Below are 15,004 nucleotides of genomic sequence, written 5' to 3'. Positions count from 1 at the left end.
CAAAAAAAAAAAAATAAAGAAAAAAAGACTTTGAGGTTAGACTGGCTTTTCTTTCCCTATTGAGACAACAGAAGCAGTAATTGAATTCTGCTTTTCTCTGTCATCTATTAATCATTTTTATCTGATATTGGGACTATCCCTTATTTATTTTTATTCCAAGCAGAACTAAAAAGAAAAAAGGTATTTTGCTTTCTTTAACATTTTTGCAAAGTTTAATTATAAGATTCTGACTCTGTTCTTAGAATTTCATCCACTTTTTAAAAGTTTCTTTTAAAAATATATTTGTCTTTCGAACATATACTAATTAAAAAGAAAAATTAAGCTGTGCCCCTTACGCACAGAAAAAGTCTGCTACAAAGACAGTGCTAAGAAATCTCTGTTGAGTGAGCGAACAAATGAGCCCACCAGAAAGCTCCATGCTGCTGTTTTTCTTGTCTCACCCCCTTTTCCCCTTTGTCATCATCTGCAATTATTTGTTAGATTCTTTTATCTCTCTTTTTTATTAACTTTTTGAAGGTGGATTTTCCAAATCTAGGGATCAACTAATGTCACCCAGCATTTTTTTTTATTATCGTGATGAACACAGATAATTCTCCCCATGTCACTTGTATTTCTCCAGTTCTTACTAAATAGCCCAGGAACAAAAATAGAAGGACTCTTCTCAGTGTCATTTATAAATTCCAGAATAATAAAGAGTAATCTACTAATTTTACTTAATTGTTGTTAAAAGGGTGATTCTTATTTATCTTAGACTTATATCTATAACATTAAAGATTCCATTTTATTGGAGGGATACCCACTGAAGTATACCTCGAAATTGGTGCTTACTTCTTTTCTCAATTTCTATATGAATACATAAAAATACTGAATTAGAGTAGAACCTGGGCTGCACAGAGTTAAAAAGAAATAATTATTGTGCGACTTACAGAATAAACTTATTTTGATGTTATAGAATAAATGGCAAATTAGAAAGAAGTATTATTGATGGTGTGCAAATAAAAACAAACAAAATTAAAAATTTTTTCATAATCAATTCATGGAATAAAGGGATTGAGTAAAACCACATGTCTGAAATTCACCACTTCATCACATCAATCAAATATATGATATGTTAGTTCTATGTTCACATAGAGACTATGAAATCTATCCTCTTATTTTCTGTCTGGAAAAACACCAAAACGATCCCAAACACTGAAGCACAGAAACTATTTTTAAAAACCTCCAGTTTGCACAGCTTTTCTCCTTAATTTTTCATTATTCTAGAATGTTCCAGTGGTACTCACCCTCTGGGCTGTACTGCAGATGGCTGAGTAACTATCTTTTGTGCCCTGCAGATGAGAGTGTACATTTTGTTTAAGTTTCGCTTGGAGGTGGTCTGCACACTGGCTGATCAAACTGTCGCCTTTAATTTTAAGGTTGTTCAAACGGTCTTCAAAACCAGCAATTTCTTCCATCATTGCCTACAAAAGTGAAACAAATACTGAGTTCTCATTCCATTTTTAGTCTTTAAATAATCTATCCATCAAACAGAAAGTTTAAGATCAATCATTTCTCTGTTTAAAATGTTTTTAAAAGAGTTTTGCAATTTGTCTTGGTTACCATATCAACAAATAAAAAAAAAGTATATTTTCAGAGATACTCCAATGGGAAAAGTTAATGAATTTCATGGATTAAGTTACATACGAATAATGAAGTAACCTTTAAGTGATTTCATGAGGCTCACCTCAGTTAGAGATCTGCTCCATGGTATTATTACCAGCAAGAAGGATGTTAGTACATTTTTCAACTCTATAAATTATAATTCTGGTATAATTTATATCTAAAATAATCTAATTACAACTTAATCTAATTTACTAATGTCTAATTTATCTAATATGATATCTGATTTATATAATAATCGAATGTCTAAATTATGTAAGATCTAATTTACATCTAATAATATTTATATTGATAAAAATAAAAATAACCTTTATCACTTACCATTTATTAAGCACCTGCTATAGTGCAGGGACTATATATAAGCCCAGATAAATGTGTGTTATTACTATTGTTTTACAGATGACGAGATTGAAGCACAGAGATGTTATAAAACATGTTCAAGGGACTTTCCTGGTGGCACAGTGGTTAAGAATCCGCCTGCCAATGCAGGGGACGCAGGTTTGAGCCCTGGTCCGGGAAGATCCCACATGCCGTGGAGTAACTAAGCCCGTGCACCACAACTACTGAGCCTGCGCTCTAGAGCCCACGAGCCACAACTACTGAAGCCTGCATGCCACAACTACTGAGTCTGCGCTCTAGAGCCCGCGAGCCACAACTACTGAAGCCCGTGCACCACAACTACTGAAACCTGTACACCTAGAGCCTGTGCTCCGCAACGAGAGAAGCCACTGCAATGAGAAGCCCGCACACCGCAATGAAGAATAGCCCCTGCTCGCCACAACTAGATAAAGCCCGTGCGCAGCAACGAAGAGCCAACACAGCCAAAAAGAAAAGAAAAACCATGTTCAAGGTTTCACAAGTAGTAAATGGCACAGCCCCCAGCTTTGGGCCCATCTCTGCCCGATTCCAGTTCACACACACCACTATACCCACCTGTGTTCTCTAGTGAGCTTTCTCACAAGATTACTTAGAGAGCAGGAACCAACTTTTTCAAATCAGGTTCTAATTTCCTTACAATGCTAATGACAAGTGACATTCCAACACACAGTTTCCTGGGCTGACGCATCAATACATCTAAGGGAAACCAGGTGGTCCTTCAGCAGCCCAGGGTCCACCACTTTTTTTCCAGTGGTGCTGGGTTAACAGTTATTATATATGCCATATTGAAAAGAAACATTTTGTCTTCGAGCCGGAATGGAACCACTACATCATGAGGTTACTGAGGGTATTTTCTCAGTGCCAAACAGACTATATCATGTAGTTACTTTTCTGTTGGTATTTGCTAAATAAAATTTTCTCCTATAGGAATCCTGAAGCCCAGAATGGTTAACTGGTCTTCCTAAGACACACTACTAGATATTTACCATGTCACGACTAAAAATCAGTTTCCCATTAAGCTCACCAAAATGGCTCTATAAAATTGTGACTATATGACATCTGTCATCTGGCACATATAATTACTAAAAATACATATTAATAAATATACTATCCACATATCAGTACTGTACTTTATGGTTTACAAAATACTTTCACATACATTATCTCCTGTGATGACCACAACAGCTACGTGATGGGGCTGGTGTCATTATCACCTTTAACAGAGGAGAAAACAGAGGCACAGAGAGGCTAAGTCCCCCCAACTAGGAAGAAGACAGTCTGGCTAGAACCCAGACTCTGTGACTACTATTTTTGTGTCCTATCTTTGGCTATACTTTTCTAAAATAAAGATAATTTCTCTTTGATAAATTACTCCCTAAAGATTATATTCTGCAATGAAAAACTATTAGCTGGGAAAAATGCTACAATATGTTCAGAAGGTGAATGCCAGGATTCAGCTGTTGTTGAGTCACTTAAGTATTAAGTTGAACTGTTCTCAATTATCAGTCATTCTTGAGACTCAGACCTGATTCTTTAAGTGCAGTCGTTACGACCCAGAGAGGTGCATGCGTGCACTCACACACACACACACGCACAGACACACGGCACACCTGCTAAAGCCACCCTGTATTCTTCAGCTCCTTAGCGATCAGGCATACCTTGTGGTGGGCCAGTTGCTGGGTAACCGTCTCTAGACTGCTTGTCTCCATGAGGTCGGGTGCCACTAACCTTCCTGACATCTGCAGCAGCCACTTTTCCACTTCTTGGAGCTCACCGTTGTAATCTTCGTGGTCTCTGACTTTCACCTCGAGACGGCAAACATGCTCCTGTGAAGCCAGGTGTCTGTTAGAAGTGACTTTCAAGCCAAAAATCTACTCAAAACTTTCATATTTTTAAAAGCCCAGGACAACTCATAGGGTAGGTAGAGTTACACACATCAGAAACTTACTAGAAACAGAAAAAAAAAAAAACCACAACACAACCCACAAAGTCATTTCGCCATTTAAAATGCCCATCTGAATAAAAGGAAAAATATTGACCCATCCCAGGCCTTAACATCTTCTGACAGATAAAAAGGAGTCAGGACTCCCTTTGTGGCAAATACACACATTGGTATTGAATTTCTGATCACTCCTTACCTTTCCTGCACTGCAGAGGTTCTGGTAATCACTTTGAAGTTGATCTATTTTGTCCTTTAAAGTAACATCCTGCACCAGCTCCAGGAGGGCTTCGCCTTTCTCTCTCACTGACTGTACTGACGGTTCATGGGACAACACCGTTTGCTGGAGTGACTTGAATTACAAAGAAAAAACAACAAGAGCCAGCTCACCTACGTGATCAAGGTGAATATATACATATACGTTGGCATGTATAAGTTTATCTACTTCAAATAAAGATCTGATGGGACTTCCCTGGTGGTGCAGTGGTTAAGAATCCATCTGCCAATGCAGGGGACACGGGTTCGAGCCCTGGTCTGGGAAGAACCCACATGCCGCAGAGCAACTAAGTCCGTGCGCCACAACTACTGAGCCTGCACTCTAGAGCCCGCGAGCCACAACTACTGAGTCCACGTGCCACAACTACTGAAGCCTGCGTGCTTAGAGCCTGTGCTCTGCAACAAGAGAAGCCACCGCAATGAGAAGCCCACACACCGCAACAAAGAGTAGCCCCTGCTCGCCGCAACTAGAGAAAGCCCGCACGCAGCAACAAAGACCAAACACAGCCAAAAATAAATAAATAAATAAATAAATTTATAAAAATAAAGATCTGACATATACTTTAAAAATTAATAAGTATAAAGCAATAAAGAGAGAATGCCTTTTTATGGCTAATACAGTTTTTCAATACAGAGTAAAAGTAAGACATCAAATAGCCCTTCACATGCGCAGAGAGAAGTATGGAAAAGAATTACATTCAGCTAAATTTAACATGGTTCATATTGCTGGCTTCTAGCTCATTCCTTTCGGCAGAGAAATAAACCTTAATTCTCTATGAAGGGAGCGAGGTGCTATCTTTTGATTTTCGCTCGTGAAACCAATAGCAGCTTGAGCTGGATGTGAAGTCTGGGAGACAAATTCCAGTTGCAACGTTGCTATGATGGCCTAAAAGTGCTATTTAAATATATCAAGAACTCAAAGGGATCTAAAAAAGAAGAAGCAGTGTGATTCTTATATAACACCTTCAAAGACACACTGTCAGGCTAGGCAGAAGAACCAAGGACAGGAATAGACATACTGGCTGGAGGAGGAAAAAGCTTCCGACAGGAAAAGCTTTGAGGCAAGCCATCACACTGTAATTCTTAAAGACTATCGCTAAATAATTTGGGTCAAATTTAGAAAACAGACTATTCCATGTATAAGCTTCGATAACTGTTTCACAGATTTGAGCATGTGAAATATTTATATCTACAGCATGTATAGTGATATCCACATCACCATTTGTTCTTTCAAAAATTAATTTCTAAGATGTTTAACTACAGTCGGTTAATTAGAATTTATTTTCTTAGAAATAGGATGTCTCCTTTTGAATTTACCATAGGTCAGTTTATAGGCCTTCTGTACCAAAAGATGAAGGAAAGACTCTACATGAAAGATAAAATCTGTAGGTCTGAGATCCTAATGCCAAGAAGGTTTTTCTGGGTGATCCACATACCTGGATCACACTGTCAGAATAGATCTCCATTTACTGATACAACCTTTGAATATCAGACAAATACAATTCCTGAATGGAAAAATAAGTCTGATGTAGTGTTTCTAGCCAAATAAATCTATACCACTCCCCACCAGCAGAACAGGCATGTTAAGGAGTTTTTCTAGCACTCACTAAGGGTGACACAAACCAGGAACCACGTCCCACCAGTTCAGTCCTACATGACGTCCTCGTGCATCTGTCAGTTAGTAACAACACGCTACCTTGTATTTAGATAGCTGAGCTTTTTTCTCATATAATTCCATTTTGGGTTCTTCAGGAATGTGCAGGATTTCTCGGTATTCTGCTATCCACTGAGTTAGTGCTTTGTATTTATCTGAGAATTCCTTTGTTAAATGAAGGCCTTTTTCCAGAGTCATGTGCTCCTTCCGGACAGTGCTGGTCAGTTCCTTCAACTGTTCCACGTGGTCATGGATCTCTTTTCTTAACGTCTCTGCCTCACCATCTTCCAAGTATGTAAGAGCCCTCTCTCCTTTCTCTCGGGCTGATTTGAGCAAACTCTGGCCTTTCTCCATGTCTTTTAGCAAACCCTGAGAAAGAGTGGGAAGCAAATACAAACAAACAAATGAATAAACAAACAGATAAATGCAAATAACTTAGCATTATTTCTTTCCTTTTAAAGAACAGCCTTTCAAGTCCCATTCTTGAGTCCACTGATTTCTCCTTAAAATATGTTTTTTGAAGTTTATAATCAGATTTGCCCTGCCAGCAATCAGAAATCTTCTTTACTTCAATATAGGTCTTTTAAAGTTTTGATCAGCATATCATTTCCAAATCAGAGACTTAAGGAAGAACTTGATGTTTCTCTTGTCCTTAACAGTGCTCCTATAGATCTGAGTTAAAACTCTATTAACGCACAGTGCCATGAATCTGAGATAATTTTTTTCTTTTAATATTTAGTGTCACACTGGAATTTAGTTAAGAATTTCTTGCCCAGCCATGTGTAAGACATTGAAATGGCTTCACAACACAAATAAATGAAAGCCAGTCTTTGGCTTAAGAGATTATAACTTGGAATTTAGAGTGAAATGGTGAGCCAAGGATCACCGATCATACCGGGCAGGGATGAACACATGCACTCCCAATTCTATGCGGAGACGGGAACAGCTTGTGAAAGAAGAAGCGTTGGGAGACAAACCTGATATTTGCATGCCTACCTCCAATGTCTTCATTTTTTTCCCCATCATCACTTTATCTACTTTATCAATTTTGGCAGCCACATTCTTGAAATTTTTGTGAGTAGAGCTGTACCAATCCGAATAGGAACTTAGAGATAATTCTGATTCCTCCAAACTCTGGATCTCTTCCTCCAGGAATTGTATTTGTTCCTTTGAAAGAAGAAACACAATTGAACAGTGATTAAAGACCTGTGCCAGTGCCTTTCTTGCTAAACACGTATTATCTTCACTGGAAGTTAGCGAAAGGAAGAACATCTGGCTTGTGAAGTTTGCTGGCCTATGATGAGCAGGGGTGGCCCACTCACCAGCACTTGCAGGAGAAGGGCTTGGTATCTGGACGTCAGCTGGGTGGCCTGGCAGCCCGTTCGGCTGCTCACGTGGCTCTCATCCAGGATCTCCTGCGCTCTGGCTCCCACTTCCTCAACTTCATCTCTGTACGCAGTGACTTCTTCATGCCACTTCTGAAATGACACAGTATTGGAGGGAAAGGTTCAATCTTACAGATTCTTGAGTAAGACAAATAAATATATCTTCTTACTAGAAAACGATTTCAGTGTATTGTTAGAATATACTTATCCTGTGATATAATTCTGAAAATACTTCACATAAAACCTTCATGAAAATGTAATTCCAGTAACATGATAAAAACTGTACACTTAATGAGTTTGAGTGCTTTTCTGTCTATATTACATATATTTTTATATCTTTTTGTTGTACTTAGATAAATTTTAAAATAGATGAATAAGGAAAAGAAGTTCCAGAGGCCTAAGGATTATTTTGATCCTGTGCACTGAATCTACATAAAAATTAGAATAAAATTAATTTTCAAGTATTATGTCAATGTAGTACATTAGAGCAATTTCAAATCAGAGCCATAAACAAATTATTGCGACACTAGCATTCATGTACCTTTACCAAGCAAGGTAATAAAGCTTGGGAAGAAAATATAAAATACTTCATTAAACTAGACTGCCTTAGGATTCTAATAAATAATTGCTGGTAGAAGAATGCTCCATTGTAATGTACATCAAATTTCTTTGCAAGTAGAAAGAGATTTTGCAAAAGCTAAACCTTGGACCAGAAGTTACTAAATAGTTTAAGGAAACAAATTATGCAAGGCAACTGCTACTTTGACAAAGATGAGGAATTTACGTTAGTTGTACCTTCATCTGATGTAATTGTATCTCCTTGGCCGCCCGGTTAGACTGACGTCCACTTCTGAGACTCATTTTGTCCTCCATTGCTTTCAGCCACTCGTCTACTTGCTGAAACTTCTGTCCCATCAGTCTCAGTTTGTTGACTACGTTATTGAACTGAGTTCGGGTCTCGGACAGCCTCTGCTGGTAAGCCTGCCAGTTCTGCCGGAGAGACTCTAATGCCCGGTCCTCCGTCTGGGGGATGCCCGATGGTATCACTTCCTCTCTGGTGTGCAGCACTGAATGCAACAGGGCCTGCCCCTCTGCGCAGTGCACCTGGAGCTCCTGTAGGGGAAAGGTATGACTGCTACACCTCACTCACATTTTACACCCGTGTAGGTGATCATGTCTCACTCAAGCCAACTGTGCCCTTCACGTTGGCTTCAAGAAAGCTTCATGTTAGGAAAGAATGCTTTGGTTCCGACTTACACAAAAAAATATGTACCGAAAACTGAATACTGTCTCCCAAGTCAGGAGAAAGATTCTGAAATATTTCCAATTAAATTAATCAGAATGCACACATATACACACAAATATACACACCAAGAGAAATATTTTTCTCAGTCATCTTAGAAGCAATGTGTGAAATTTGGCTTTTCAGCCTACAGACAAAAAACACTGTGATTAAAGGGTTATTGTTTAATATAATAACCTAGGCTTTTTTTGGCTCCTAACCTGTTTAAAGAGCCTAAGGTTTCTTGCTTTGACATTGAATGGGATCAGTGCTACATGTGTGGCTGAGAAAAGAACAATGAACCTTGTTTTTGCTAAGGAGGGATCCTTTGCCAAAGATGTTCTAGGGAATGCGATGGCAAAGAGAAGTTGGCCCTGGAGGGTACAGGGCATACAAACCTGGAAGGCTGAATTATCACACCTGCCCATCAGGTACTCCTAGGTACAAATACATTTCCCTCCACCAAAGCATAAGTCCCAGAAATTTACCCTACAAATTTAGTATGAGCCAAGTCTTGAAGAGCATAAACTACTTTTTTTATAGAAAGAAAAACTCATATCCTTAAAGATGTTGGCAAAACGGTATTATACACTTGTGTTACTTGATCTCATCATCTAAAGTTGAAAGGGGCCAAGTCAAAGCCTACCAAGAATGTTAGAAGTGCCAACATATTTAGTCAGAATACAATATTATTAAAAAATCTTTAATACCAATGAAATTGCTCATATCTGACCACTTTTACCTATAGAAATAGCAATCTTATATGGTTCAGACTATTGGATACATTTGTCCTCAGCTATGATATCACTCCAAGAATGTTGTAATGTGAATGTATTGTAAATGGAAGAGAAGAACAATTTATATGGTAAAATATTAATCAAAATGATGACAAACAGAAATTTTATTCCAAAATTCCTAAAAATTTTTAAAGGTAATTTTGTACAATCTCTTTCCTTAATTCAGGGTTTGGCAAACTTTTTCCATAAAGGGTTGGATAGTAAATATTTTAGGCTTTGTGGGCCACACAATCTCTGCTGCAAGTACTTAACTGCCTAACCTTGCCATTGTGGCGCCAAAGCAGCCATAGACGCTACATAGATAAACAGGTGTGGCTGTGTTCCAGTAAAACCTTATTTAAAATACGGGTTCTGGGCTACAATCTACTGATCCTTGCCCTAATTAATCTCCTTTTTAAAAATTAATTAATTAACTTATTTATTTATTTATTTTTGGCTGCGTTGGGTCTTCATTGCTGTGCACGGGCTTTCTCTAGTGGCGGCGAGCAGTGGCTACTCTTCGTTGTGGTGTGTGGGCTTCTCATTGCGGTGGCTTCTCTTGTTGCAGAGCATGGGCTCTAGGCACGCGGGCTCAGTAGTTGTGGCTCGCGGGCTCTAGAGCACAGGCTCAGTAGTTGTGACGCATGGACTTAGTTGCTCCATGGCACGTGGGATCTTCCCGGACCAGGGCTCGAACCCGTGTCCCCTGCATTGGCAGGCGGATTCTTAACCACTGAGCCACCAAGGAAGCCCCTAATCTTCTTAGTATATCACCCTTTCCCTATTTTATAGCAGTTTTCACTATTCTACAAATCACTGCATTAGATAAATTCTTATATATATACCACATTTCAAGTACTTATTCTGAGGGGAAAATATAGTTAAATATTTTAAAAATCTATATGTTCTAAGACTCAAATTAAGCCTTCAGTAAATGCAAAATAATTTGTGAACATGTTTCACACTGCTGGCAGATCCCCAGATGACTAAGCGAGCTGTAGGACATCAGGACCCTGAAGTAGTGCAGTTGGGATGTCACGTCTCCACCACCAATTTCTGCCTTAGTGTCTCCCCTCCCTTTTTAACATTTGTGGTGACTCAAAATAAGACAGTGTCAATAAGAATTAATACACAGTGAACTGAGAGGTTGGAGTTAGGTTTGGGTTTGGGCTACATTAATACTGACCAAAGTGAAACATTTTCTTCTGGAACAGGAGAAACACCTGCTGGTGACAAGTGACTTCTTGGCCTAGTTCCTACACAGAACTTGGAGAGCTTGGCATTTGCTTGCCAATAACGTCTGGAGTGAAGTGCTGGGAGAGGTTATAGCCAGAAAACAAAGTCCATTCCATTAAGATAAATTACAACAGCTAACCCTAGCAGACCAGGGTATGCTACTATTAAGAATAAAATGGATGAGATCCTTAAATAAGCTAATGAAACTATGACTCTTCAACTTCTGCTGTATATTTATTTCATGAATGGACTATTATTTAAATAAGATTTTTCTCCCATCTCATTTAATCCTTCCTCAGAACAACTCTGTGGAGAAAACTGAGTCAGAGACGTTTACCTCTGCCAAAGTCACCCAGGGTCAGTTCTCACCATAAGTCAGAGTCTAAACTTCCTAATCCCAACCGTGCACTCCCGCCATTACACAACACTCTCTGAGACCCACTGAAATAGCCAGAAATGTTATATGCCAGCGATGACCATCTCAGTCCTGCTTTTCCACCTTGTGTGAGCTGTAGGTACATCTTGCCCAATCCTGAACCAATTCCGATAAGAGCTGACAGTGTTCAGTAAGTGCCAACACGGAGCTGGTGGGACACGGAGCTGTCTTGCTGGCCTTTCTCTGTTCTCTACTCTGTGTGCCTGGTTTCCCCTTCTTGGGAACCCCCTGACCCCTACCTGTCTCTCCAGGTAAGATTAAGGGGCTCTCTTTGATGCTCCCATAAGACCCCTAATAATAGAGAAGTTCTATTATTGTCCTTATCACATTGTTAGATAGATCATTACGACCTATCAACGGGTCTGCATTTCTTTAGAATGCAAGTTCCTTGCAGGCAAGAATAATATTTTAATCATCTTTACCTGCAGTAGCTAGCCAAGTACAGTGTCTGCACTGCATTAGGTGTTCAGTAAATGTTGAATGAGTCAATGAATAAGTGGGTTAGGACCACTTTCCCCATGAGCTTTGCCATCTCGCCCTGAATCTCAGACTGCTTACCTGAGCACCAGTGCTTTTTCTAGCTCCTCGAATTCCTTCTTCTAGGTCTCTGTCCCTGGGCCTGTATCCTCAGCAATGTGGGAGATTTGGGTTAAAACCAGATGGCCTAAGATGGTGCCACCGATTTGACTTTGAGAAGTGTCACGTGCTATTGACTCCTGCAGCTGTGTTCCACATCTAATTCAATCCTTTAGGGAGGAACAGGCAGGTGGGCCAGTCAATACCATAAGTGAGACCACTAGGCACTCCTGTCAGAGGCCACCTTAGTAACTTAACGAATTCCTCAAGATCCAGTCCTGCTCAGTCTAAACTGCCTATCAAACGATCTCGACTAGCATACGCTACCGAGGTCCCAAAATGCTACAGATCAGACCTTACTAGGGTTTCACTTAATATATATCAGCTGTTTACAGGATTTAAGGTCACAGTAACTTCCCACTGCTTAAAATTACGATTCTATATTCAGAATGAAAATTCCCTTGTTTTATGATGAAGTAGAATTTACCTGAAGATCCCGCAACGTTGTCTCGTGAGTGTGGGCATCACCTTCAAGAACTGAATATCGGTCAAGCTTTTCTCGCTCTTGCTCCAGCCAAGCTTCAAATGCCTTCAAGTCTCTCTGATACTCCTGGTGCAGGCGAACTAGCTTTTCAGACTTGGTTACTGCTTCCTATTATTAGCATGCAAGATGATTAAGATGGGAATACATTTCTACATGCAGTTTCAACGTTCTGTAAGAATTCACTTTCGGAATTTTAGAAAAGCATGATTGTTAAATCATTAAAATATGAATGTTTCCTAGAAGAGTAAAACATTAAGGTTTAGGCAAAAAATATAAAAAAACGTAATATTGGGAGTAAAAGGGGTCTTAAAGATCACCTTCTTGAACTATCTTCCTGATCTCTGAATTCCTTATGAAATGTTACATGGATATTCCAAAAAATGAATTAACTTTATTTGTCATAAAAATACATTTTTGCTAATGAAGAAAACTGAAATTCTTATATTGTGCCTTCAGTGAGGATTGGGACTCACTGTGGATTTAATTTTTCATGTACTTTGTCTAATAAAGTAAGGTGTGCTGAAAGTTCACAAAGAAATAAATAAAGCACAGTATTATAAATATTATTGGTGATTATTTCCTGCTTTAGAAAATTTTCATCACCCGACATATTAAAGAATTTATGAGTCTTCCTTATGAAGCTGCCCCTAATTTTTCTACAATAGGTACATCTCTAGGACTTTTTAATTGGGAATTATTTTCCTTCAGTAACTTTCATATCCTAACAACAGTTGAGGGTTTTTGTTTGGTTTTGCCAGTGGGGTGTTCAAAGTATTAAAATTCATTTTGCTTTTTTTTGTTCTATCTGCTTTCATAAGGCTGTCATTGCCCCAAATAAATGAGTCTTTAAATAAGCACAGCTCCAAACACTGCATTTTCAGTGGGTTTGCGTGGAACACGGAGAGCCATACCTTGGTCCGCTCTCTGATGTCTCTGTATCGTTCTTGCAGGTCCTGGAATTCTAACTGGGTGACATAGTGCTCTGTCATGCCAGCTCCTTTGACTTCAATGGTCTCCAGCAAGCTGCTGTGGCTCAGCACTTCTTCATTTAATAACTAGAGAACATTAAAAAAAAATAAAGGAATTGGTGCATATATAATCATATCAACGGTACTACTAAAATTAGGATATTTAAACTGCATACTTGGCAAGTGATCTCAGGTTATCTATCTGTAGACAGATAGATCACTCTATCCATCAATCTATATCTATATCTATATCTATATGAGTCGGGGGGGTGTATTTGATATCTGGCCCAGAACTGTCTATGAGATACTGATTCCAGTTGACTTGGAAACCTCAAACTTAATTTGTCCAAAAATGGGCTCTTGAGCTCTACTCCATTCCCATCCTTCCCCAGCCACCAATAAATCTCCTTCCCCTTCAGTCTTTTTTCAAACAGTAAATGCTACCATTCCCACCCAGCTGGTCAATTCAGACCACTGGAGTCACCCTTTCTCCCTCCATCCATGATGAAATCCTGTTAGTTCTATCTCTTCACTATATCCTGACATGTGTTCTCCTGTCTCCTGCAAACCCCCAGCCCCCGCTGCTATCACCTTTTACTTGGACCTTTGCAATATCCTGCTGGGCAGATTCCCTGCCCCCAGTTCCTGCCCAGTCCCTTTGTCCACACTCCACACAGCAGCTTGAGTGATAAAAGACTGTAAGATTCTAAAGGGAATCGTGTCACTCCCTAGCTTAAGACACTGATAATCTTCCCAAGGCGGTCAGGATCAAGTAGGAAATCCACAGGCTAGCATCCTCATGGCAAGGCAGGACCTGGTCCCTGCCACCTCTGCCAGATCACCTGGTAGCACCCATCCATGTGTTCTCGGCTCCAGCAACACCCAGCCTTTCTCCTAGCTCCCTTTTATCTGAGCCAGGTTCTCTCCCTCCTCAGGGACATGCTGATTATTCCATCTGAAATGCTCTTTTCCCACCTCCTCCCCAAACTGATTTCTCTGCACTAAATTCCTTAGGGCATCATTTCCGTCTACTATTTCGGAGATGCCTTTCCAGTCTCTCCTCCCCCTCCCCCGACTCCAAGCAGTCTGTAATTGCCCTGTCCCAATGACTCTCTCTCAAAACATGCAGTTTTTTCTTCAGGGCACTTATCACCAGTTATAATTATTTGTTTATTCATGCACTCTCGGATGAGTATAGGTGTCCCCTCCAGAATACAACCTTTGTCTGTTTTATTTACCTGGAATCGAGCACAATGCCTGCATGTAGTGAGTTCTCAGTAAATATTTATTGAATAGATGCATAATTAATAAAGCAATGGATCATTATAACAATACGATGGGTAGATAATTATGAGTAGATTAATTTTCAGATGCAAACACTCATGCAAACCCAGAAATGTTAAGTGAGTTGGCATAGGTCACGTAAGGCCATTTAGTCATTCAAATAACTTTTACTCAGTATTTACTCTGTGTCAGACAGAGAGCCAAATGCATAGAATAAAAAGGAAATTAAGCATCTTTAACCACTGAGGGCGAGAGGTATGTAAGCATATATTCTATAAAACTGATAAAGAGATATGAACAACAGAGAACAGAAGAACTAATTAAGCCTTGGGTGGTGGTGGTTTCATAGAAAAGATAGCTTCTGAACTAATTCAGAAAGGTAAGTGGAAGGTTGCCAGGTGCTGGGGCACAGCTAAAGTATTCTGTGAAAAAGGGAGGAGATTCTTCAAAGGCATGGAATCGTTTAATTCCATTTAATGTGGCACATTCAGGAAATAGTGAGAAATACAGTAAGACTGGCACAAGGGTGGAAGGAGGGTGGGAGAGTGAGCAAAATGAGGCTGGCAAAGAGATTATTAAAATTCTTACAAACTAGAGGAGGGAGATTGGTA

At 39.5% G+C, this 15,004-nt stretch overlaps 1 protein-coding gene across 12 annotated transcripts in view; it reads right to left on the bottom strand.

The window, feature by feature from the left end:
• The window catches only part of SYNE1 (spectrin repeat containing nuclear envelope protein 1), a 454,100-nt gene that overhangs the window by 204,381 nt on the left and 234,715 nt on the right, over window positions 1–15,004 (bottom strand). For all 12 annotated transcript variants that reach the window (XM_036871084.1, XM_036871085.1, XM_036871083.1 and 9 more), the window contains 9 exons: window positions 13,053–13,196; window positions 12,085–12,249; window positions 8,087–8,404; window positions 7,229–7,384; window positions 6,903–7,073; window positions 5,949–6,275; window positions 4,176–4,328; window positions 3,696–3,863; window positions 1,284–1,460 (listed from right to left, as the gene is read on the bottom strand). In XM_036871084.1, coding sequence (XP_036726979.1) covers window positions 1,284–1,460; window positions 3,696–3,863; window positions 4,176–4,328; window positions 5,949–6,275; window positions 6,903–7,073; window positions 7,229–7,384; window positions 8,087–8,404; window positions 12,085–12,249; window positions 13,053–13,196 — 1,779 coding nt within the window. The remainder of the gene's footprint in view (window positions 1–1,283; window positions 1,461–3,695; window positions 3,864–4,175; window positions 4,329–5,948; window positions 6,276–6,902; window positions 7,074–7,228; window positions 7,385–8,086; window positions 8,405–12,084; window positions 12,250–13,052; window positions 13,197–15,004) is intronic.

Source organism: Balaenoptera musculus, chromosome 12 (assembly GCF_009873245.2).
Source record: "Balaenoptera musculus isolate JJ_BM4_2016_0621 chromosome 12, mBalMus1.pri.v3, whole genome shotgun sequence".
Lineage (NCBI taxonomy): Eukaryota > Metazoa > Chordata > Mammalia > Artiodactyla > Balaenopteridae > Balaenoptera > Balaenoptera musculus.
This window is presented reverse-complemented; position numbering and strand designations above follow the sequence as displayed.